Source organism: Oryctolagus cuniculus, chromosome 6, assembly GCF_964237555.1.
Source record: "Oryctolagus cuniculus chromosome 6, mOryCun1.1, whole genome shotgun sequence".
In the NCBI taxonomy this organism is placed as follows: Eukaryota; Metazoa; Chordata; class Mammalia; order Lagomorpha; family Leporidae; genus Oryctolagus; species Oryctolagus cuniculus.
In genome coordinates, this window is record NC_091437.1 from 150,315,686 (window position 1) to 150,342,016 (window position 26,331).

The 26,331-nt window shown below is 48.7% G+C and overlaps 1 protein-coding gene across 9 annotated transcripts in view; it reads right to left on the minus strand.

Moving 5' to 3' along the window:
• The window catches only part of MTSS1 (MTSS I-BAR domain containing 1), a 169,063-nt gene that overhangs the window by 110,091 nt on the left and 32,641 nt on the right, over positions 1 to 26,331 (minus strand). The window contains exon 1 of one of the 9 annotated variants that reach the window (XM_008255889.4): positions 413 to 19,061. The exons of the other annotated variants lie outside the window; for them this stretch is intronic. Coding sequence (XP_008254111.1) covers positions 413 to 494 — 82 coding nt within the window. The 5' untranslated portion in view covers positions 495 to 19,061. Of the gene's footprint in view, positions 1 to 412; positions 19,062 to 26,331 lie in introns of those variants that run through there. 9 annotated transcript variants of the gene reach the window in all.

Here is a 26,331-nt window from a genome sequence, read left to right on the forward strand (position 1 = left end):
GTGTTGGGACTGGGACTCTGTGGTCACAACCAGCCAAGACCTCCCCGGCAGCCATACAAGGTCACTGTCACATAGGTGGGGGCAGCCTTCACAGCCAGGCCAGACTCGGTGATAAGGAGGAAGGAATACAGAGGAAATCAGTACCTCTGAACGTGATGAATGGGCCCAGAAATCAGAAACGAGGGCACACAAGCAATCTACCTTGCAATGAAGATCTCAGCGCGTTTGGCAATCACTCAGAGCTAAGGGCCATTCTGAATACAGCCCCTGTACTCCGATCCCAAATCCATGCTGTGCTACATCCTCAAGATCTCACCCAGCAAATCCCACACAACCAATCAAGGTTTCCCCGCACGTTGTTCCTGTGAAAGGTGAGAAACACGCCTTTCGGGCACGAGGGTAGTTCCCATACCTTTGCACCTTCCGTGACATCTCACGTGCCTCAGGCCACCAATCAGCGCCTTTGAATGAACACAAACCATGTATTCAGACATTCTGACTACATCTGGCTTTGAAATCCCAGGGACGAAGTAGGTTCCCTTTTGCCCTACTTGAATCGCAGAGCGAAAAAGAACCCTCCCAATAAGCACCAGCCAGCAGCAGAATAAGCCCCTACCACCTACACACCACGAGTGCAGTCCTTAGATCGTGATAACAGTGTGCAATTAAGAGACGCTTCCAACCCCACAGTTCGGGATCCTATTTTCTCTAAAAATATTTACTCATTTTCTAATTAAACAAACAATTAGTAGAAAGCACAGCCTGAGAAACTTGCGTAGGTGTCACCATCTCACTGTGCTGATATATTGTGACAAACGACGCTAACCAAAGGGTGAAGAAAATGTGTCTGGTTCCTAATGTTTGCACAAACGGATGACCACACCGCCTCGTGTTTACAGTACAGCTCACTCCAAACTTGAAATGGACATGTTTCACGATAAGACACCCTAAAGGGAAAAACAGTTCCTTAGACAGAGGCCGGCAGCTGACTAGAGAACACATACGAGGTGGTGTACGTGTTTGGTTGTTTCTGAGATGCGACAGCAGCACAGAAGGTCCCAGGCTGAAGTCAGTGGAAGACAATGAGCTCCATGTTTTTGATTCTGTGTCTCTGTCTACACCCTCAGAGACACAAAGCGAGGCGAGGCCCTGTAACAGCTCATGGACGACAGTCTGCTGGCTCCATTTGACTACGCGAAGTTAACACTCTTTTGGTTTCGTACTGGTGAAATAAAACGGGTAGCTGTAACACTGAATCTCCCTACACTGTAAAAAGGCAGATGGTAAAAGCATCTTGCTCCTGCCCTGCTAATAGTATTCACATATCTCTGCAGGAGGATGTGTCTACAGGCACAGGCTATTTTTAAATTCATTCATTTAAAATTCTTATTCCATTCATTCACTCAATAAATATTTATTGAGCCCAGGTACTGTGGAAACAGAGATACGTACAGCCAAGTTTTACCCTCGTGGAGTTTACAGGTGTGGGGGGAGGAAACAGACAAAGGAAGTCCATGCATCAAATAAAAATGTCATGGAACTATATGCGTGCCATACAATTCAGCAGAAGAGAAAGGGAGTGGGGGATGCAGGGAACAGGCAGTGAGGGTGGTCAGGGAAGGCCCTTCAGATGTCACACATGAGCAGAGACCTCATGAATGTCTGCAGAACAGACCACAGGTGGAGGAAACAGCACATAGGAAAGGAATCTGGCCAGGACACTTAAGCCCCACAAAGAAGGGGGACAAGGGGCAGCAGAGGAGAGCTGAGTCATGTTGGGGGCACCTGACACAGGCACGCAGGCCATGGTCAGGGACATCTGACTTTTGCTCCACTTGCAAAAGAGTCTTGGAAATCAATAAGGAACCAGTAACTAAAACACCAACGTGTGCAGAGCTCAGCAAACATGATGCACTTGGAATCAATCCCTTGAGAGACACGCCTAAAAGCAAGGAAGTGGGCACTGGTGTACCACCCAAGGGCTTTCACCGCATCACTTCACGTGGATGTTTATTTGGGGCACAATGAGGTTAAAGACAGGCAATAAAAAGAACGTCCAGCTCCTAATTACTAAGAAGCCAATTCATGCCATGGCTACCACAGCTCAAGAGAACTCCAGACTGCAGCGGTCAGGAGGGGACTTCAGCACCCTCCTCCTTCTCACGATTCCAAGTCATCTCTGTGGAGTGGCCTGGGATGCAGACCCCACCCATGCCAGAAGGTCTGGTCACCGAAAGGAAACACAGAACTACCACACTGAAATAAGGCCCCGGCACCCTGAATTTTCCATTGTGCCGGCTGGTATGAAGCCATCAGATGATGGCTGAGACTTTCCAGAACACTTGCCTCTCTCTGCATCCCTACTGCCAATAGGCCCATCAGGCCTCAACTGTTCCAATCACCATCTTCCCAAACCGGCCTCTCTTCCACGTCCACCATGTCAGGCAGCCCAGGCTGCCTTAGATGTGAGTGCTTCTCTCCCCACAAAGCTTCCAGACTGCACCAATCATCTTTTTGTTGCTACAGTGAAATAAGTGCCACAGGCTACAGTTCTGGAGGTTCACAGTCCAAGATCAGGTGGGTCCCAGCAGTGGGGCTTCTGGGGATTTTGTTCTTGCTAGCAGAGTCGCAAGTTAGCAAGCAGAGAACATCACGTGGCAGGAGACAAGGAGCATGTGTGTCTGTGCCTGTCTATGTGGTCTCCTACAAAGCTACCAGGATTTAATAAGGGGGGCTCCACCCTGAAACCCAATCCTATCACCCCCTCCCCCAAAGAACAGCATAACTGGATTAGATTTCCACCCTTACTTCCATTAACGCTGACTTTAGGCAGGGTGTCAGCACTAAGCTAAGCCTCCACCTGCAGTGCCAGCATCCCATATGGGCACTGGTTCATATCCTGGGTGCTCCTCTTCCAATCCAGCTCCTTGCTGATGCACCTGGGACAGCAGAAGACAGCCCAAGACCTTGGGCCCCTGCACTCACATGGGAGGCCAGGAAGAAGCTCCTGGCTCCTGGCTTTGGATCAACTCAGATCTGGCCATTGCGTCCATTTGGAGTGTGAAACAGCAGATGGAAGATCTCTATTTCTGCCCCTGCCTCTCTCTGCCCATAATTCTACCTCTCGAATAAATAAATAAAAACTTAAAAAAGACTTCAGAGACCAAACCCTTGAGTTTGCGTATGTGTATTCAAACCATGGCCTGAACTCAAGATCCCTTCGCAAGTCCTCCCCCAGAATCAAATCTTTACCTTGACCTCCTAGACGTGTGCCAACCTCCCAACCTCCCATCTTTCATTGTTTCCAACCCTCCACCTCCACTCCACGGGTCCCATCAGGGCCAAGCTCCTCCTGCTGGGCTGCCCTCCTACGATCCTGTCCCAGCTCACCCATAGCTCAACAGCCAGAAGAGCCATGGTTCTTTTTTTTTTTTTTTTTTTTTTTTTTTTTGACAAGCAGAGTGGATAGTGAGAGAGAGAGAGAGAGAGAGAGAGAGAGAAAGGTCTTCCTTTTGCCGTTGGTTCACCCTCCAATGGCCGCCACGGCTGGCGTGCTGCAGCCGGCGCACCACGCTGATCCGATGGCAGGAGCCAGGTGCTTCTCCTGGTCTCCCATGGGGTGCAGGGCCCAAGCACTTGGGCCATCCTCCACTGCACTCCCGGGCCACAGCAGAGAGCTGGCCTGGAAGAGGAGCAACCGGGACAGAAGCCGGCGCCCCAACCAGGACTAGAACCCGGTGTGCCGGCGCCGCTAGGTGGAGGATTAGCCTAGTGAGCCGCAGCGCCGGACGAGCCATGGTTCTTTCACAGTCTTTCTTCACCAGTCCTGCCCTCACTGGCTAACTTCTCTTCTAGAACTCACAACACACACAACAGGGACCCCCAACAATTGCCATAAAGGAAAGACAGCTTTTCAGATGACCAAGGTGGAGAGAGAGTTTTCGGAGGCATCCCCATTCCCACTGGGTGGCCCAATCCTTTGGAGAAGGATTCCTAACAGTGACAAAACAGTTGGGATGTTCCAAGTACAAGTTTGAGAACAGCGGCTGTAGACACCTGACTTCAATCTAGGGGGCAGCTCTTAGCGGACACACGCCAGACATCTCTTTTATAACCACCACTTTCATGAAGAACACAGCAGGGTAGGTGCTGGGCCAAGCAGTCCAGATGCCTGTGTGTCATATCTGACTTCAATATTCCGCTCTAGCCCTCGATTCCTCTTCCTGCTAATATACATCATAGCAGGTAGCAGTCATAGCTCAGACAGCTAGGTCCATGCCACCAAAACGGGAGAGTTCAATTGAGTTCCTGGCTCCTGGCGTTGGCCTAGCCCAATGCAGGTCATTTCAGGCATTTGAAAAGTGAACTAGTGGAAAGAAGCTGTCTCTCAAATAATAATTTTAACCATAACAACAACAACAACAACAAAATGTAGCATCCTGCCCCCAAGAGATATGAGCCACGACCAACATTCATTCCCTTTGCAAAAATAACTTAGGACAAAGAGATTAAGAGTCGATGTTCATAAACAAAGCGTGCTCAGCAGTACTTGTACAGGACAGCGATAAGACAAACAAAAGTTTGGTTTCTGCTAGATTGAGTGACTGCAAGAAAATCCCTAGCCAGTGCAACACACACTACGGGGACCACCCTTCCATGCATGTTAAGAACCCTCTGCAGGCCTGGAGGGAAATCAAGCAGCCACAGCCACACGACAGCTTGAGAGACATCAACTGGAATACACACCGCATCATTATCTCCAGGAAAGCTAATTAATTAAGAACATCCTTTTTTTTCCAGCATGTGTGGAACAAGGTAATAAGATAGACCCAGACTATAAGGGGCCCTGAGGTAATATTAACACATCAATATTTTCATTCACTAAAAAATGTGCAGAAGTATGGAGGGCACCGAGGCCTTTCATTTACTGTGGAAGGAAGAGAATCAAGCTGAATTCTACTTCAGTTCTCTTTAGTTAAACGCAGAGAACCAAACCCATGCACTGGACTCAGGACCGACCAATGAAGAATGCCTTCGGGGTCTCCCCCAGCTTGACCGTGAAGTGACTTATGCCAGCCCCTGGCTTGGGGTGTGACGTGGGGCAGGTGAGCTGTGTTCCAAAGCGAACCTGGAGCACAGAGGGGTGGCCCGGGGTTCCCACGTAACCTAACCAGCCAGAGAGGAGCCCACACACACGTTCCCAGCGCAGGCTTCCCCGGAGAAAAACTACCCTTGAGGGTGCTGCACAGGAAGTGAAGAGGGGTGACCCAGATGTGAGCAAGCCAAGGAGACCGAGCACCAGGCGGTGGTTCCGAAATCGCACGTGCAAGTCCCCAGGCAGAGGAGAGCACAACTGGGCTGAGGGGAGCGGGGCTCCTCAGTCGCTGGCTGCTCTATTTTCGGCACGATGACTTCATGCCCGCACTGAGCCGCATCCGTTTCTGTGACTACAGAAAGACAGGAGACCCGGACTGACGGGAGTGGCATGCTTCTGCCTCGTGTCGGGACATTCTGAAGCGGGAACCATGGCAAGTCCAGCAGAGGACAATGTCTCTGTCTGTCTGTCTGTCTCTCTCTCTCTATATATATATATAGATATATAGATGTATAGATATGTAGATATCTCACTGTGTTTTGTGGAACCAACTGGCAAATCTACGTGAAAAACAGCACGTGATTGATGCTTGGGGTGTGCTGCCTCCTTCATTAACTCTAAATCCTCCTCCCCCTGTTTTGAATAAGAAAATGGCAAAAAATTCACAACACTCAAACACTCATATGAAGATTTTGTGAAGAAAGGAATGAAAAGGTGTTTATTAATGATTATTTAAGACAAATCGTAACTGAAGATGTGTAACAGGACTCTCACAAATGAGAAGTTATTCCTAACATGCATGGAAGACATAAAAGCTATATCAAGGGGCGGGGGCTATGGCATAGCAGGTAAAGCTGCCACCTGCGGTGCCGGCATCCCATGTGGGCACTGGTTCGAGTCCCGGCTGCTCCACTTCCGATCCAGCTCTCTGCTGTGGCCTAGGAAAGCAGTAGAAGATGGCCCAAGTCCTTGGGCCCCTGCACCTGCGTGGGAGACTTGGCTCCTGGCTTCGGACTGGCACAGCTCTGGTAATTGCAACCACCTGGGGAGTGAACCAGAGGATGGAAGACCTCTCTCTCTTTCTCTGCCTCTGCCTCTTAAATAAATAAATAAATCTTAAAAAAAAAAAAAAAAAAAAAAAGCAAAAGCTATACCAACAATTAAGATCTTCACAGAAGATGACACTGCAGGAAAGTAGAGAGAAAAATGACGCAACATCAGCAAATCTCTTCTTCACTGGTTCATTTCGGCTTTGCCATCTAATTGTGACTTTTCTTTTCCAGAACCTTCTGCCTTTTTTTTTTTTTTTAAGATTTATTTATTTCTTTGAAAGGCAGAGTTACAGAGAGGCAGACGCAGAGGCAGAGGCAGAGAAAGATCTTCCATCCACTGGTTCACTCCTCAAATGGCCACAACGGCCAGAGCTGTGCCGACCTGAAGCCAGGAGCCAGGAGCTTCTCCAGGGTCTCCTGCGGGGATGCAGACATCCAAGCACTTGACCCATCTTCCGCGGCTTTCCCAGGCCACAGCAGAGAGCTGGATAGGAAGTGGAGTGGCTGGGTCTTGAACTGGCGCCCACATGGGATGCTGGAACTGTAGACAGCGGCTTTACCCACTAAGTCACAGCTCCGGCCCCAGAACCATTTTCATCAAGTGGATGTTACTACCACCCAGACAGCTGCACCTCAAAACCTTGCGTAGGGGGCCAGTGTTATGGCGTAGCAAGTTAAGTCACCACTTGCAGGGCCGGCATCCATATGGGCATGGGTTCAAGTCTAGGCCACTCCACTTCTGATCCAGCTCCCTGCTAACAAACCTGGGAAAGCAGCAGAAGATGGCCCAAGTCCTTGGGCTCCTATACCCACATGGGAGACCTGAAAGAAGCTCCTGGCTCCTGGCTTCAGCACGGCCCAGGCCTGGCCATTGCAGCCATTTTAAGAAGTGAACCAGCAGATGGATGATCTCTCTCTCTCTTCCTCTCTCTAACTCTGCCTTTCAAATAAATAAATAAAACAAAAAATATAAAATAAAACCCTCGCCTGGACAAACATGAAGGTGAGGCCGCGATGCAGGCCTTGCACTGGCCTGCCACAGCTCTGCTGAACAGAAGAACAACCTGTTCAAATCTAAGCTTCGTCCATAGCAAAACTGGCATCAGCTCCATTACCACTGTCACCCTTCAGCTTCCGAGCCCACTCCTCGCCGAGACAGACCCAGCCGCCTCAGGTATTAAGAGTCTAAAGTTGTGGGGGGGAAAAAAAGGCTCAGTTCCTTGACTTCTCTTTTAATCTACAGTCGGGGGCTTCAGAGCCTTGCTATAAAGTGAGCTTGATGACAACAGGCTGGTGGAGGGGGCAGATCGCCGTGTCCCCTCCAGAGCCAGGCCCACGGGCCCCAGTCCCTGTGACACAGCCAACTACAGGCACCACACACACGCTGATGAAAAGCACTTGGCACGACACATCATGTCACGTCAGGTTCCCTTCACTGTACACATAATACAGTCGGTCAGATGAACACTCTCCTACTGCGCTCTCTATGGGATGCAAAGACAAAAAGCGACTATGGGACAATGCAAAGGGACTTGGGGCGGAACATGGAAGGAGAGGCAGTGGGAATCCTCTGGCTGAACCTCACAGCCTTCCTCCTCAGGGTCTGCATTTGCATAAGCTGTTAACTTTTCTCCAATCAGGATTCTTAACCCAGGGATATGTAAATGGGGGAGGGAGGGTGAGGGGTGAGGGCGAGACTTTTTTTTTTTTTTTAAGAGATCTGTGTTTACATCTTACCGAAGGCAGAGAAAAGATCAGACAGCCCTCTCGTCCCCATCTACTCCTCCCAATGTACTTCTCTTTAAATGAAAATCCGGAAAATGTCACAGGAAAACATTACTTGGTACCAGGTGAGCAACCCTAACATGAAAATCTGAAATGTAAAATGGCCTAAAATTCAAAACTTTCTGAGAACCAGCATGACCCACAACAAGTGGAAAATTTCACACCAGAAAACTTTGTTTCATACATAAAATTATTAAAAGTGTTATATACAATTACCTGAAGGCTATGTGTAGAAGGTATTTCTGAAACGTATGAATGGCATGCTTTGATGTGGGTCCTATCCCCAAGATTTCTCATTATCTGGCAAATATTCCAAAATCCAATACAGGAAACACTTCTTGTCCCAAGCATTTCCAGTGAGAGAAATGCACTTGGTAAACACGTAAGGCTTTGTGGGCCACTGCAACACAGAAGCAGCCAGAGACAAAACCCAAATGAATGGACTGTGTTCCAACAGAACGTTACAGATACACTGTTAAGTTTGGATTCATGTAGTTTTTACATGCCACCAAAAACTATTCTCTTCATTTGTTTTCAACTACCTGAAAACCATTCTGAGCTCTTGGGCCAGCAGCAGCTGGCTCTGGCTTACAGGGTACAGTTTGCCTATCCCTAAATTACTGATGCTAGCTTGTTAGAAGACAGTGCATCTGGGTTTTTGTCCCCTTATTGAAGAAAGTTATTTAAAAGTTTGCGTGGCCAGCACTGTGACGCAGTAGGTCAACCCTCAGCCTGTGGTGCTGGTATTCCATATGGATCCACTTCCGATCCAGCTCTCTGACTTGGGAAAGCAGTAGAAGATGGCCCAAGCCCTTGGGGCCCTGCACCCATGCGGGAGACCCAGAAGACACTCCTGGCTTCGGATTGGAATGGCTCCGGCCGTTGCAGCCATTTGGGGAGTGAACCAGTGGATGGAAGACCTTTCTCTCTGTCTCTCCCTCTCACTGTCTGTAACTCTACCTCTCAAACACAAATAATCTTTTTTTTAAAAAATAAAAACTAAAAGTTTGCATAAACCAAGAAAGACTCGGGCCAGGGCATATTTTCCACAGAAAGCATCCACCTCTGGTGCGTGAATCCCGAGACAGTTTCAAGACTCCTTTAATTAGCACTTGGCAGAGGACCACAAACTTTAAAATGTGCCTGCTTCCTGCTCAGAGGTAAACGTTCCACTCCCTCCTCTTCAAAAACAAACAGGACACACGAAGAGCTATGTACACTTCTGCATCCTATCAGTAGGTAATCTCCGGATGCCTCTCAGTGTGCTCAGTACTGGTCACGCTGCCAGACACAAAGGACATCAGAATCTATCTTTTGATCCCCGAGAGCTTGTGTGCTCTAACGGCCTCAGTATGGAGGCGACGGATGGGGGCTGCTCCCTCTCAAACCATCATCGTAGTTTGATCCGCTTTGATCCACTGAATGCATTTAGAGATGAGCTTTGCTGACGGTTAGTACACATATTTAAGACAAGCAGGTCAGCATGGTCATATAGAACAATTCCAGACTCTCGAACCCTGGTTCTGTGAGTTAAGTCTACAATCCAGGTAAAGTAATCTCTCCCAATCCTCTACCCTGTGAGGACAGACATAAACACATCTTCTCAGATAACCCCAACGCTTGAGCGCAGCACCTGGTGGGCACTAAGTCACCCTCCCATTCAGCAAAGGTGTGATGCGTCCTGTGGAGGGCGGGGCTCCACAGTCCCCACCAGCTTGGAACTCACAGACCAACCAATTGGCTGCTTTATTTTTTTTATCCATTAAAAACATACACATGGGGCTGGCGCTGTGGCATAGTAGGTTAAGCACCTGCCTGCAGTGCCAACATCCTATATGGGCACTGGTTCAAGTCCCGGCTGTTCCACTTCTGATCCAGCTCCCTGCTGATGGCCTGGGAAAGCAGTAAAAGACAGCCCAAGTGCTTGGGCCCTGCATCCGTGTGGGAGACCTGGAAGAAAGTTCTGGCCCCTGGCTTCAGATTGGCCCAGCTCCAGCATTGTGGGGAGTCAACTAGTAGATGGAAGACCTCTCTATCTCTCCCTCTCTAAATAAAAAAAAAAAAAAAAAAAAAAAAAAAAAAATCCCATAGGCCCAGCACACTCCTAAACCTATGACCCACCTACCTTACTTTACTTTCTCCACTCTGCTAGTTCCACTTCAGCCTACACTTGCAGGGGCAGCTCAGGCCATGGGACCTTACAGACCCAGCTCCACACAGCATCTGCCATGCGTTGGCCATTCCACTCTGGAGTACATCTCCCAGAGACCTAGACGTCCAAAGATGTAAACACTCCTGCCCGACACTATGCATAAGAAACTCTATGTCTAAAAAGGTGCGAGCTAGCTCCTGGTGTTGGCAAGGCAAGACCTGAACCCTCTAAGAGGGAAGGCGAGGCCTTCAGCAGGTGAGAAAGCCAAGCCTGGCGTCAGGAGCTCCTCTCGGGCTGGCTCTTCTTGCATGTAACAGAAGGTTTCATTTCCATCTCACAACCACTCTCACGTGGAGAACCTGACGGCAGACATCTTTGGATGTCTGAGGATTCGAGAAGGCCTTGGTTTCCGTAGAAACTTCCCTTGAGTTACATATCAGGGTGCAGGCATCTCTTCCATTCTGGAGTTAGCCCTACCGGGCCCAAATCCTTCCCGAGAGCCGCAAGAGTCCTTTCTAGATGCTGGCCTGGCCCTCTGACTGTGGACAGTTGCTCCTTATCCTTGCTTGACGAAGGAACCAACCACCATTTACTCACAATGGAAGACCTGCAGGTGGCACCGAAATTCACAGTATTCCATGCCTCCTTCTAACCTTCCAGCCTCAACTTGAACTTCAGAGGATGCCAAGTGAAGATTTACGGGCTATGGGAATCTCAAAATTTCACACACATTTGCAACAAAAGTCTAAAAGAAACAGCTTGGAAGGCTGCCTAGGTCTTCCACAGGAGAAATTGCATAGGACGCATTGTACGGGATTTAGCTAGGAGTAAAACCCAATAGCCACCTTCAAAAAGAGAACTACTCTCACAGACCCACTAGTTGGGGATTAATTAAAATCTCTCACAACTGCCAAGACATTCTTTACAGTTATTTGTTATCACCTTCTGTGGGACTTTTTTTTAAAGTATTAGGGTGAAACAGTAAGTTAGTTCTTGATCACCATTTACATGCGAAGCCCCTGCAAACACAGGAGAATTTCAGTTTTCAGTACACAGAGCGCAAAAGGAGAGCCCCCCACAGTGAGGTATTTCAATGGCAATTTCTTCCTCACTGAGTCGGCCCAACCACCTGTGCAACAACAGGGCTTCTCCCAACTGCAGGTGTAGGGTGTGGATACTGAGAAGAACCCCAGGCCGCGGGTCAGGTGGCTCAGGCAGAGGAGCGGGTGAGTAGTCTCCTCGGGATGCGAACCTCCAGCCAGCTGCTACCTCCTCTCTGTTAAAAGCGGCAAAGAAGGAAGTCCTTGGCAGCTGAGCCCCAGGGCTGGGCCTGGTGGGCGGGAGCATCACCCCAAGGTAGAGGTGTAGAGGATTACAGGAAAAAAACCAAGGTTGTCTGTATGCCTCAGCGAGGGCACACAGCTTCCAGAACCCAATTATAACCTACTGCATTAACAGCATATAATATACTTATTACGCTAATGGTATATTATTAGAGAACTTCTATTATATTCCTGCCTTTGAAAGAACACCCAGGCCCTGACCACTCTTAATAGAGAACCTCAACAGCCCATTACCTGTGTCAGAACATCCACGGGCCAGGGAGTGTTTCTGCAGGTGTGAATGAAGGGTGCTCCCCTTCAGCTAGGGAAGGCTGCCAGGAGCCCGCACAGCCACGCTGCGCACTGCCTGCAGGCCCCTGCTACTCCGCCTCCATCCCGAGCAGAGGAAGGCTAAGCAAGGCCACAGAGCCCCTCACAGCCAGATGGGCGATTTCTGCAGACCACAGGAAGCCAGCTCCTTCATCACACGGAAGCAAATTAATAACCCGTTCAAGTCCACGTGGGGATTGAGAGGCACAGCCTAGGGCAGAAAAGACTCCTCGACGTGGGGCAGACGCCAGTCTCCCATCGTTAGAAACAAAAAGAGGGATTACAACCCTCAGCTGCCTCCCATGGGAAAAGCAAAAGCAGGAACTTCGAAGGCTTCCACTAAGTAACCCCTCCTTCCACTAAGCCCCAGAGCAGCAGAGACGGACACTCGTGCCAAAACTCCTTGCTGCGGTGTAGACTGGAATAGCTGCTTTGGCAAGACAGGTGCTGGTCTTGTGCCACCCTCAGCTTTTTGTTTTGGTTTGGTTTTAGGTCTTTCCAAAACGTCCACCATGCAAATATACCCTTCCTAAATAGATTTCAATGACCCCAATGCTACAGGTAGCAAGACCACTGTTTAGTTTAAAACCTCTCTCTTTCTCAAAAGTGCTTTTTCCATAATGGTCAATTGTTATACTCTACACCACACCCACAGCCAGTGCCTGGCACGTTCTTACGTACTGATCAATAGTACCTGTCCTCATTAATCAGAGCTACTGTGCCCCAGGTGCTGCACGCTGCTCTTTACAAACACCCTCAATGACTCTGCCTGCACTCCAACAGAGGTGCTGTCATCACGTCCTATTTATAGCTGAGACAACTGAGGCACACAAGAGAGCCTAGCAGCCTGCCAAAAGCCACACGGACAAGACAGTGCCGGCTGGGAGTCGGCCCAGGTGGAAGGGTTTTAAGTAGCACGCTGTGCAACTTCTCAACTCTACAAACAGGGCAGCATTTGCACCAGGAGAGCTTCCCTTCTTTTCTGTTTTAGGCTGAAACTGTTCTGTTGTGGTTTGCAAGCTGCCCGCCCAGTGTTTGCACTGTTCACCCACACGTGTGCCCAGCCCCACCTGCAGCTCTGTTTGCCCAGCATCGGCTCCCTGGGGTGACCCAGCCACTGGGGGCAGAGCAGCTGGAAGCCAGAGGGAACATGGCCTCCTTTTGGGCTTCCTCCTGATAATCTCACCGTGGGCGAGGCCACAGGTGTGAGGGACAGCGCAGTGACAGGGCCCCGCCCAGCAGAGTAAGCCCTGGGATTTGAACCTCACAGAACAGGAAAGCCCTGGCTGTGACCTCATTCCTGCAGGGTGAGAAGACAGCAGCCAGGAGGCCCAAGCGGCCACAGTGGGCCCAGGGAAGCAGAAAGAGGCATGCGGTCAGGAAGGGGAGCCCGGATGCTGGGCGGAGAGCAAAACGCAAAGGCTGCTGCGTGGGCCAGCGGCTAATGGCCGAGCCAGCACACGGCTGTTCCTTCTTCCAGGATAGGGAACAGGGGAGGAGAGATGGCCCAGGATGGACTTTTTCCCGAAGGAAAGGAAAAGGCCCATGACTAGACACAGCCACGGGCAGTTAACATTCAAGCCAAATGTATTCCAGACATAATCAGAGGAACAAAGGGGCCTTCTGAGATCAAATCCTAACTGCATTCCTGCAGAAACTGGATCAGAAACTCAGGTAAGCATTCTGTTTCTCTCTCTCTCTCTCTCAACACTGACAAATGGTCACCCCGTCTTCCTTCTCCCACCAAGAATGCCCCAAGAGCATCTTGGTTCCTCTCCTGATGGTTTCTGAAGGAGTGAGTGACAAGAGGCTGACTGGCCAGGCCCCATTCTGGTTCCGTGGGATTTAAGCCTGATGTTTAACATTATAGCATTTCCATCCAAAGTAAGCAAAACACAAACAAAACCCATCTCTTATACACATATGCAGTTGGTTAAAAAGGAAGTGGTCCATAATTTAAAAAAATAAATAAATTAGAAACTGGAAGGGAAATCCTTGCTCCAGGAGCTGGGAGCAGAAGCAGAGCCTTCCAACAGCCCACACAACATTACAGAAACCACGGAGCACGTGCTCACCCTCTGACCTTCCTAGGGAGTTGCCAAGGGTGCTGGCTTTCGGGTACCCGGAGGAAGGGATGAGACCACAAAGGTCCACCTCCAGAAGAACACCCCAGCTGGAGACCAGAGGCAGCACAGCCCCCAGGGACAGATCCGGGCCACACAGCTAAGCAACATGGCCTTGCTGACACCAGGGACTGGCGGCTGTATCTGGGTCAACGCCCCTGACAGGGAACCCCCCAGGATATGGGGCAAACAGAATCATCAGAAACTTACTGAGACGGTCAATCGATGGCTGGGCAGGCACAGTCGGGACGGAGGCCATTCAACATGAAGGCTACAAGCAATGGAGCCCAGTGCACCTGCCTCCAGTGGCTACTACAGAAGCTACTGTGAGGACTGAGGACTGAGCCAGGAACCACACACACAGCGAGGGCCCAGCACGTGGGAGCTACACGCCTATGCCCATCACCAAATCAAGAGTGAGCTCTGGTTCCTAAGAGGGCGAAGAGAGGAACTAGGCCTCAAACACTAACAGTCTGAACAAATGGAATTTTCTATCGGACACACAGCACAATCACTTGTTTTCCAGCCACAGTCAAGACTGCAAATCCATCACAAGACTACAAACAGCCACAGAAAAGGACAAACCTCTCATTGTATTGTTTCCTAGACAAACGAACTGTGAACTATTTTGCATTCTCTATAGTGTCTTATTTTTTAGTATCTGATACGTCATTAAAAACAATCTCGACAAAGTCTTTGTTGAGTATCAGAATGAGACAGCTGGGTTACTGGCACAAGGAAATGCTCCATCTTGTCATTTTGCAAAAGGAATGCATCTCCATAATTAATGATGCTTTTGTCCACGCCAGAAGGAAAATCCAAAGGCTCAAGTATGCTTAAGTAAATTCCACCCAAGCCAACTGCAATGCGATTTTATAAATTATAGAGCAACAGAGAAGAACAGGACTTTGTGAGTTGTGAGCATAAAGAAAAGGATTTGACAACACAGCAGCCATGTTTCAAGGAAGAAATTGGGTCAGAAATATTACTTTTTGAAATGAAGGATAGATTTTTTTTCCTCTATTAAAAAAATTAGTAATCCAAACCTTTAACATCCTCAGAAGAAGGTAAACATCACAGTCCTTCAAAAGTCTGTAGAAAAGTAGACTCAAAAGATAGGCTTAGGGGCTTCTGCTTGTGGTGCCAGCAATCATATGGGTGCCAGTTCAAGATCCAGCTACTCCACTTCCTATCCAGCTCCCTGCTACTGGCCTGGGAAAGCAGCAGAAGATGGCCCAAGTGCTTGGGGCCCCACAGGAGGCTCCTGGCTTTGGTTAGGCCCAGCTCTGCCATTGTGGCCATTTGGGCAGTGAACGAGCAGATGGAGGACCTCTCTGTTTCTCCCTCTGTTTGTAACTCTGCTCCTCAAATAAATAGATTTTTTAAAAAAATAAAAAGATAAGTTTATCTTGGTCTCAAAAAAATTTGAAATTTTTTTCATAACATATTTCCATGAACTTTTTGAAGACACCGCATATGAATTTCAAAAAAATTTTTGTGCCAAAATGAACTTATCTTTTTTAAGGAAATTTTCACAAACTTTTTTTTCCCACAAGTCTGAGGCGCAAAGATACACAAGACAGAGTGCATTCTCATCCTCTTGTTCATTCCCAAATGCCTACAACAGCTGAGGCTGGGCCAGGGCTGTAGCCAGGAGCTGGAAATATAAGCCAGGTTTCCCATATGAGGAGCAGGGACCCAGCCGTCTCAGCCTTCACTGGAGGGAAGCTGGAGTCCGGAAACAAATGCAGGCCCTGCAGCGTGGGATGCCCGTGTCTCAACCAACAGGCCTGCACCTCCACAAACCTTTCAAGAAACCTCTTATTGGACCATTGCTACATGTATTCGAAAGATTCAGTAACTCTTTGTTCCCGAGTGTGCCGGAGAGAATGACCATCCGGTACAGACACCTGATAGACACGTCAGGGTGTGTGGGCAAGGGAAGGCGGAGAGGTCTGGGTAGGTGCGAAGCAGGGGAAGATGATACATTCAGTCCCCAAACCCCAAATTCATCTAGGTCACCATTACAAAATCCCCACACACCCCCAGCCTAATCAAATCATATAATAAATTAATACTATAGTTATGTGTTATCTTTACTATATTTATTTGTAACAATTACAAGCAAAATAATAAACTAGAATAACCATAGAATAGTCAGGAAGCCTACAGACTCAAACAGAATTTTAAAATGTCAATAGAAGGCTTTTGGGGGACAAACAAGGACTGCCCTGACCTAGCTAGGGCAGAAGCAGAACGTGGTAGCAGACAGGTGGGAACAGGAAGGCCACACAGGAGGCACAGAAGTCTTGACCGGCATCTCATGGACAACCTGAGTCACCCAGGCCCACAGCAGTACACGGGTGGCACAGGCCTGGAGCCACGTTCCTGACCCAGGCCCAGGCCCGGCAGAGCCCTCACCCCATCACAGGGGCAGCTTGCAATGCAAACTCCATGCGCTCTGTCTGTGTCCACTCCAGCACTGCTCGTACCTGCTTTCATTTTTAGAATAAGAACAAAAAAAGGCCACATGCTGCATACTGATACCCTGCAAAATGACAGGCTGGTGAAAAGGAAGTGGTTCTTTCAGTGAGATGTAGACAGGGGCGGGCATTTGGCACAGCACGCACCCCACATCCTATATCAAAGAGCTGGACTTCAGTCCCGGTTCACCTGCTTCCAACTCAGCCTCCTGCCACTGTGCACCCTGGGAAGGCAGCACATGCAGGCTCAAGGACTTGGGTCTCTGCTGCCCACACAGGACACCTGGATTGGCTTCTGGCCTCCTGGCTTCAGCTCAGCTCAACCATGGCTGTAGCAGGGCGTTTGTGGAGTGAACCACCAGATGAGCAATCGTGTGTGTGTGTGGTGTGTGTGTGTGTGTGTGTGTGTGTACTTTCAAAAACAATGAAAATAAAAAATAAGATTTTTTCACAAGTACATGCACAGAGTTCTGTGAAAGCAAATTGGCAGAGTGGTGGTTTCTCAGGTGAAATAATACATGACAGTCAAATTTCTAAAAATCGTGACTTAGTTGTGAATAATTAAAAATCGAGCTTCAACGAACCAAGCTGACAGCAACTGCCTCAAAAAAAAAAAAAAAAAAAGGCATAATGGCCGTTTCATCAAATTACGCAAAGAAGCACCTAAAACATCTAGCCTGCTGGCTCCCAACCAGGCGTTATCTGGCCCATCCAGGGCACAAATGGCGATGTCCAGAGACAGTATTTGTTTTTCCCAGCTGGAAGGGAGTAGAGGCCAAAAATGCCGCTGAACACCACACAAGGCACAGGACAGCCCCTCGCAAGAGGGAATTATCTGGTCCCCAAAGGCAACAGTGCCAACCGAAGCCCTGCTCTACCTTCCTCAGTGGTTCTGCTGACCCCCGGGGTGGGAAGAAACAGGGACCTAAAGCATCACACAGACCAGACACAGCTCTGCCTGTGACGTCTGAACCAAGTCACTCAGCCTCCAAGCCAGGGTCCTCACTGGCCAGTGGGACTCCTACCACCATCCTCATTGTGAGATCAATCAACGGAAGGGCTGGCTGAGGACCCACAGGAAATGCTCAAACCGAGGCTGGGCAGAAAGCCCCACCTTGTGACAGGCCCCTCACTCTTTCCAAGTGTCACACACTCTCAGCATCCGCTTCCTGCAAATGCACCCGGAAACAGAGCAATAGACGTCCATCTTACTAAGGGTGGAGGCATGAAACAGGAGTCTGCGCACCCGCGGGGGCACCTGGGGCTCGGGATGGGTCGCTGGCATCTCCCACACAGACATCCCTGCGAGTCCACCTGTAGCTGGTGACCAGGAGGGCACCCACCAGCCCAGGAGATCAGCTGGTGCATTTACACGGCTCATTATTCCCTCCAGTTCCAGAACAAGCGGCACATCTTGCACTCGAGTTTAAATCGTATTATCCAAATGAAGCATCACTCTCACAACCGGCATCCGCCTTCAGCAAGCACAGATGGCGGTCACGTGCCTAAACGGCACATCTAGAGCTGCAATCCGGGCACGCGATCCCGGGCTCTGCGATCTGTTTCTCTGGGTGGGTCTGAGAGGCAGGGGTCAGGAAATACAGGATGGGCAGCGCGGGCGGAGGGCGGAAGGTCTTTTGTTTGCCAGGCAGCCCTGCTGGCAGCCCCTGCAGCATCACAGGGTCAGCGGTGAATGCCCTCATCAGCACTGCGTGCCTGTTACTCCCAGAGCGAGGGCTGTGGGTTAGCAGCACAGGAAGAGGGATCTTCACTCCTCCAGAATTCTTCTGTATTTTATCAGATACCTTTGGACATCTTTGGGAAACTGTATACTGCCCTACTTTGAGAATCACATTAAAAGGATGCACATTAAAGGCCTCTCCCTTCATAAAATAGTATGTTTTTCATCCTGCTCGCAATCAACATGCTTTTTCCCCCTTCTCCTTATTTTAAAGGGAAGAAGAAACCGCATTGTATTGAACTGTGAAATGCGCTCAACTGCGGCTCTAAAGGAAAGTACCACCCAGTGGCTAGATATTCGTTTCCATGGTAACCAGGGTCCCTGGGCCCTAGCACACACAGCAGGAAATGCTGCAGATTTCCATAGCAGTATCTTTTTTACTAGAAATAAGAGTTCCATGGCAATTGTAAACATTTAGGAATCAAAGGACCTGTGTGTGTGTGTGTGTGTGTGTGTGCACGCGCGCACGTGCACACGTGTGTCTCTAAGTCAATGGAGATGAACAGAAGCCTCCTTATTCTGACAGTTAATAAGTTTATGTCAAATGTAACAAATGAGACAAATGCCAGCAAACAAAGCTTTCCCAAACAGGAAGGACCAGGGTAGACGGGGAAAACTGCTTTGGAAAACCAGATGACCAAGGATTCCTTGGAAATAAACAGAAATGTTCAACAGCAGCTACCAGGCTGAGAGCACAGAGCCGAGGCTTTGTTCACAGCCCACTCGCTTCCTACTTGAAGACCCTCAAAGGTGCCATCTAGAAGGCAAAATGAACAACTGGTTAATGAGGCAGCTTCCGGGGGAGGCCAGAGGTAGAAGTCCAGGGCCAAGAGGCCCCAGCAAGTGACTTCAATCACTAAGACTCAGTTTCCCCATAAAATGAAAGGGCTGCACTAGACAGTAGGAATTACAAGGAGGGGAAAAAGAGAGACTCTGTACCTTTTTAAGAATGAAAGATTACAGTTATTTAAAAAAAAAAAAAACCCTCCAGGTAATTCTCACTTTGAGCTTTCTAAAAATATGTCTACAGATTTTTTAAAATGTGTCAGGAGAATTCACTGCCAATTCTTGGCGACCTTAGACCTTCTGAATATTCTTTTTTCTCTGAGCGATTCCCCAGTAACACGTTTCCCCATAGCAGAGGACACGTGCACAGTTAAAGTGAGATTTTCAGTTCTAAGCAGTTTTCACATTTTGTGTGTCTTTTCAGGCTGAGACTTTATCAGAGGGAGCAGAGAGGAGGCATCTATGTTGTCTGGCAGAACAGGCCCATCCTAGGAAAATGCTGGTTTGACAACTTCAAGTGTCTTCAAGTTCACATTTACATTCCAAACGGTTATTTTTATCTGAGACGGGTAGGTCAGACCAAACCAGGTCCATAGCTCTACTGCAAATGCCATTTCACAAAAAAGCATCACACACAGAAAACGTCCTGCTTCATCTGTAGGAACTAAAATAATTGCATTCTTTTGTGCATGCTGATCGCCTTTTCCCCAGAGCAACCCACCACGGGGTTTGTGCGTGTGGGGCGGGGGGCTGGGGTGGGATATTAGTTATTGTGCCAGAACCAAAAGCCAATCTATAGGGAACGATGGAGAAGATGGGAGGAGACGGGGAAAAGGATCAGGGCTTGGGTACAAAAGGCACGGCAGCCCTAGATGCCAGGAAGGCAGAACTGCTGAGGAAAGCACTTCATTACGTAAACCGCCCAGCGACACCAATGACCAGGCGGCACGCGGATCCACCCAGTCGCCCCTCAACACACCTCCCCTCGGGGCTTGGCCCTTTCTCCCCACCGCAGCCCCTTTCACCTCCACTGCAAAATCCACCAGCTCCGATCGAGGCCGGCACACATCACAATTCAAGCATCATCTGGGGAAATCCACCGAAGCTCAACAGGAAAACCCCACTGAACAGAGCGGGAGAAAAGGCTTGGCATCCCGCACGCCTGCAGGGTTGGACTCCAATATCCTTCTCTAACCCTGCGCTAGGATTTTAGAATTCAGGTGACCTCCTGGACATCAAAGAATCAATTCATACAAGTAGGATTCAAGATACGATTTCACACAAGTAGGATTCCGGTTAGTTCCTTGGGCTAACGCAGGATCACTGCTCTTTCAAGTGTCATCTTGGGAAGACACAGTCAGAAGCGAAACACCACACGGGCAGGAACACTGGCTAAGCACAACAAACAGCCCGTGTCTGCCAACTGCTGCTACTCAACCCAAGATCAACAATAAAAGGCTGCGTGCAGAGAGGGAACAGGCAGCTGTCAGCCATCAGTCTTAAGATCAAGAAAAGACCATAGTGATCAGAAATGAGGGGTTCTACTTTATCAGAGGAACGCTCAGCTCACCACTCCAAAGCTCCCAGGAGACTTGAATGTGCATCAAAACAGACACAGCAACCACCTCCCAACTCCATCAACCAAAACCGGGGGAGGGGAGAGGAGGGGAGGGGAGAGGAGGGGAGAGGAGGGGAGAGGAGGGGAGAGGAGGGGAGAGGAGGGGCGTCTCTTAAAAAAATCTATAAAATAAAAATACCAATAAATAAATGCATTCCTTTGCTATTTTCTAATCCTCATCTATATGATTATAAAATGGTAAAAATACACATGCCACCCTAGGATCCTGTTCTCAACACCACATGTGAGCTTTATAGAAAGTATGCCCCTAAAACGACAAGCTTTGGAAAACTGAAAACAGAAAACCAGACTTACAGGGCATTAATATTCAAAGCAGAATGTGTACGACTTAATCTACTGTGTTAATGAGTTAAAATGACTCCAGGTATATCAGAGTGGAAAGGCATAAAAGTAACACAACCCAAAGAAGAATGCACTTTACGAGCTCCCAAGAAGGGTGGTTGATTACGCCAAGAATAACTCCAGCACCTCTGTACGGGAGCTTGGGAGTTGAGGACTGTACCTTTATGACTAGATCATAACTGCCAGAGTCTGTAGCCGTGTTTGTAGCTATATTGCCTATCACTATAAATAGCATCAACCATACAACATGTTTTATTCCTACTAAATATCAGATTGAGACTAACTTATTTAATATAAAAATATGTACACACACATACGTATATGTGTGTATGCACATAAGCGCTGGATGGTTTGAGGGCTGATAAAAGTTAACAAATCTACACTAATCTACTCCCAGTTTTGGTACCACCGCAGCCCTTGAACTTGCCTCAGGTGTACCCGGAGGGGGCAACACGGCAAGGCTGACCTGGCTTTAAAGGAAGGCCTTCCTCATAAAACAACTTTCTCAAGCTTTTCCTCCATTGTGGCACCTGTGAACAGCCTCTCTGGGTACTTGGTTCCTATCCACCACCCTCCCATAAATCTTAATCCCACACATCCACACATGCCTATTTATGTCCTGCATGCATGTGTGCCTTGCATAAGTGGGAAAGTGTCCCCTTCCCAAAGTGCCTGGGACCAGCAGTGTTTCAGAGGTAGGGTTGTAGCTATATTGTAGCTATAATACTGGCATATCCACATATACATACTGAAATATCCTGGGATGGAGTCCTCCGTCTGAACACGAAGTTCATTTATGTTTCATATATACTTTATACCGGTAATCTGAAGATACAGTCATACAATATTTTTAATAATTTTGTCCATTTAACAGCTTCACAACATGGTCACCGTCTACTTGTGTTGTCTGGTTTTGGATTAGGGATGCTTGACCTGTTATATAAAGGGTGAGATCCCCTCCCCTGTCAAGGAACCAATTTTCATGCCTAGAGGAACAGTTATTTTGCCTACTGATAAAGAAGTGAGGTCTCCTTATTGATTAGAACTGTAATTATTACCGACATGAACCTCTCCACCTAACCACCTCTGCTCCACACACGTGCCCAGCCCCTCCTTCTGCCCACTAACTCAGTGCCTTGGGAACAAGACCCCTACCTAAGTGATCTTAGCATGCCAGGGCCCTAGGAAGGTAGTAAGCCCTCAACGAAGTGTCCTGATGCAAAACAGCGTACATCAGATGGCTCATAAAATACTACATTCACTTTAAAGCAGAACAAGCCTTTCCTTGTAGAATAGCCACATTCTCTAGACTTCTACTTTCTAACACAGGAGCCACTAGCTCTGTGTGGCTGTTAAAATTAAAATTAATGCAATTAAAAAAAAAAACTATGAACGTGATCCTCAGACATTTTGTGTGTACGTGTGGCTGGAGGCTACTACATATATACAGCACATATATACACATACATATAGCACATATGTAGAATCTGTCCATCAGCGATATGGACAGACTTGCCCTGGGCCCAGGCCGAGACTGGATTAGTAGTCATCACTATGGCACACACAGTAGTAGACAGACTGCATTAGTAGTCATCACTATGGCACACACAGGACCACCCAGTCTCATCATAAGGCCTGCAGTTAAAAGCAAAACAAAACAGACAAGAAATAAGGTAGCAAAAGTAACTTGGCTTTGCCCAGCCAATTTCCCACTTTAACCAAACACAAACATTCGTTTTTGTTTCAGGAGTATCCTTTCTCCCAATACCCACCTGTACTACAGCAATGAGACACTTCTAAGCCTAACTTCCAGCAGGGCAAAATCTGCTGCAGGTTTCCTCACTGTAACTCATGAATCAAAATCAAGAGGTCAAGTTCAAAAAGTTGAAAATAAACTCAATAGGGATTTCCGAGCCATCTTCAATTCAGCACACCTAGATCCATATTTTAAAAGTAGAAGGGCCGGCATTGTGGCATAGCGGGTTAAGCCACCACCTACAATGCCGGCTTCCCACATGTCAATGCTGCTTCAAGTCCCAGCTGCTCTGCTTCCAATCCAGGTCCCTGCTAATGCACCTGGGAAAGCAGGGGGAGACCCAGAGCTCAGCTATCCCACCATGGCAGTGACGTAGAGGCTTCAGGTAAATGAACCCAGGCAGTTTTCCATAAACTTTGTATTTCAGCAGATGCTTTCTCATTTTTTTTCTATAATACTCCTATCGCCTGAAACCCTGTTTGCAGTAAAATCACCAACAACTTTAACACACTACCCTTGAATCCTGCAAGTCTTAAGGAAAAACCATAACAGAACTTGTTTCCCAAACATTCACAAATTCTCTTTCCCCGTGAGAATCCTAAAGACAAAAACTGAAAGGAGTAGCAGAGGCAGAACCGACCTAACACACAAAACCTGCTTATGGTCCACAGCCACGGGTTTGCAGGCTGCAGTTCTCTGCCTTTTTATCTTTAATCAAATGAATGCATTTGATCACATTCCTTTAAGGTGATAGCCGAAGGATCGTCGGCTCCAGATCTGCGAGAACAGCCTTTTTTATGAATTTTTTTTTTAGTTTAAAAGAGCTTGCTTGGTAGAAATCATAAGGCTCAAGTTACATGAAAGAGTTCTGGGCTTCAAAAGTCAACCAGAAGTTAAGGGTTAGTGATGTCTCAACTACACAACCTGGTTAAAATAAAACTTGAAAGTAAACACCACCAGACTGGCTGAAGCTTGGAAACTATTTCCCGGCACACACACACACACACACACACACACACACACACAGAAGAGAGGATTCCCCCCCCTCCCACTTCCCCAGCCAAGAACAGGGGAGCTGCCTTTCTCCCACCCGCCCCTTCCCCATGGAACAGCATCATCATGGAAGAGCAGGGTCTCTGTCAGCCACAGGGAGATCTGAAGTCCCAAATCCCACCAGAGACCTCAGGAGCGGGTTCCTCCAGATGCAAACCTTGAACTCCAAGTGGGATGGGGTTCAGACCCCCTGCCAGCACCTCCTGTTCCGAGAGGCAAAGGCCCAGGGCCCCATGAGTATGGACACTTGGGTGCACACATGGCGATTCATTCAGCAGAAGTTTGTTTATCCACACCCTGCTAAACACCTGCTGCTCCACATCTGGGCACTCGGATTCCTCAGAGGGAAGGGAGACACAGGCCCTGTGCTGCAGGCCGAGGTGTCTGCAGTCTAGTGCGGGTCCTGACAGCCCTGCGAGGAACGCCTGGCAGCGGCACAGGCCACACAGAGCCTGGGGACAGCCCCAGTGTCCTTCCTGTGGGAGGGACGAGGGTTTCACAGCTGCTGTGACTCTCAAACTGCTCTTGGGGGACAAGCAACGGAGCCTCAGCACAGAAAGGTGGCAGAGAGGACGTGGGCTATGTGTGGGAGCAGCACAGAGCAAGGGCTGAGCGCTTCAGGGAAAGCTGAGCATGCCCGTGTGGGTGGAGCTGCCGGCCGGCAGTGGAGATGACATGGGACAGGTGGGCTATGGCAGTGTTGCAAGAGACCTTAGGGACAGCACAGACAACCAGAGAACCAATGTCCTAGGAAGCCTTTAAACACTGAAGCTTCTGGGGCCAGTGCTGTGGTGCAGCAGGTAAAGCAGCCGTCTGCAATGCTGGCATCTCCTATGGGCGCCAGTTCAAGTCCTGGCTGCTCCACTTCCAATCCAGCTCCCTGCTAATGTGCCTGGGAAAGCAGTAGAAGATGGCCCAAGTCCTCATGGGACACCCAGAAGAAGCTCTTGGCTCCAGCCATTGCAGCCATTTGGGGAGTGAACCAGCAGATGGAAGCACGCGCTCGCTCACTCTCTCAATCTAACTCTGCCTTTCAAATTAATAAAAATAAATCTTTTTCAAAAAAAGCTTAAGCTTCCCAGTGCTAACCAGTTATTCTGACTCCACAGGTAACAGGAGGGCCCTGAAATCTGTACCTTGAAACAATTTGAGTGGCTATGATGCCTGGCACTTAACAAAACCGTCTACAAAAAACACGTGACTCATTACTAAAACAGCCTGCAAGGAGCTTCTTCACTGACACCCACCACCAACCCTGGCCATCGAGGCTCCCAGATCAAAGCGTGTGAGTGACGGGCCAGCACTCCACTCCATGGGGTCGTCAAAGCTCCTGCTCCCACCTGCCCTCCCAACCACACACTCCAAGTCCCAGGAGGACCTTCCTAAGAACTCAAACCAACCCAAATGTCCCTCTGTACATCTCACTTTCCTGACCCTCTCCCTCCATTTTTCCTCTGCGAAACTTTGCTTCCAACATTCCCTTCCTCCCCAAAGCAAAAATTGGAAGCTCTCAATGTGACAGAAAAAAGGACATTTAAGCTGTCCAGCTTCATCCATATTTAACAGGCCTAATGCACGATTTCCAATCACGGAGTATGCGAGCCAAAAAAAGGTTACTTGGGATTATCCAGAACCCTATGTTCTTTTACAGGTTGGGAAGTAAAAGCTCAGAGAAGTGAAATTTAATTTACTCAGGGTCACAAGGCTGGACCAGGCAGAAGGCAAACCCAGGCACCCCATTTAGTTGTTACTCCAAGGTGCTACAGAGATGCATTCAACATGAAGCAACTTTAAAAACAAATGTGGCCGGCGCCTCGACTCACTAGGTTAATCCTCGGCCTTGCGGCGCCGGCACACCGGGTTCTAGTCCCGGTCGGGGCGCCGGATTCTGTCCCGGCTGCCCCTCTTCCAGGCCAGCTCTCTGCTGTGGCCAGGGAGTGCAGTGGAGGATGGCCCAGGTCCTTGGGACCTGCACCCCATGGGAGACCAGGATAAGTACCTGGCTCCTGCCATTGGATCAGCGCAGTGCGCCAGCCGCAGTGCGCCGGCCGCAGTGGCCATTGGAGGGTGAACCAACGGCAAAGGAAGACCTTTCTCTCTGTCTCTCTCTCTCTCACTGTCCACTCTGTCTGTCAAAAAAATAAATTAAAAAAAAAAAGCAAATGTGGGGCCGGTGCTGTGGCTTAGGGGTGAGGCTGCTACCTGCAGTGCCGGCAACCCGTATGGGCTGGTTCAAGCCCAAGCTGCTCCACGTCCAATCCAGCTCTGTGCAATGGCCTGGGAAAGCAGTAGAGGATGACCCAAGTCCTTGGGCCCCTGCACCCATGTGGGAGACCTGGAGGAAGCTCCAGGCTCCTGGCTTCAGATAGGCTCAGCTCTGGCCATTGTGGTGATTTGGGGAGTGAGCCAGTGGATGGAAGACCTCTCTCTGCCTCTCTCTCTCTCTCTGCCTCTGCCTCTTTGTAACTCTTTCAAATGGATAAATAAATCTTAAAAAAAAAAAAAAAAAGCAAAAATAAGGTTATACTAAATTCAGGGGCTCCTTACATAAGGAAACATAATTTAATGCTTCAACACTAAGGTCTGGCCAAGCACCAGTGTCACCACTTTCTGCGTGACCTTGGTCAGTTTAGGTCAGCTCTCTGTCCCAATTTTATCACCCACAATGGAGA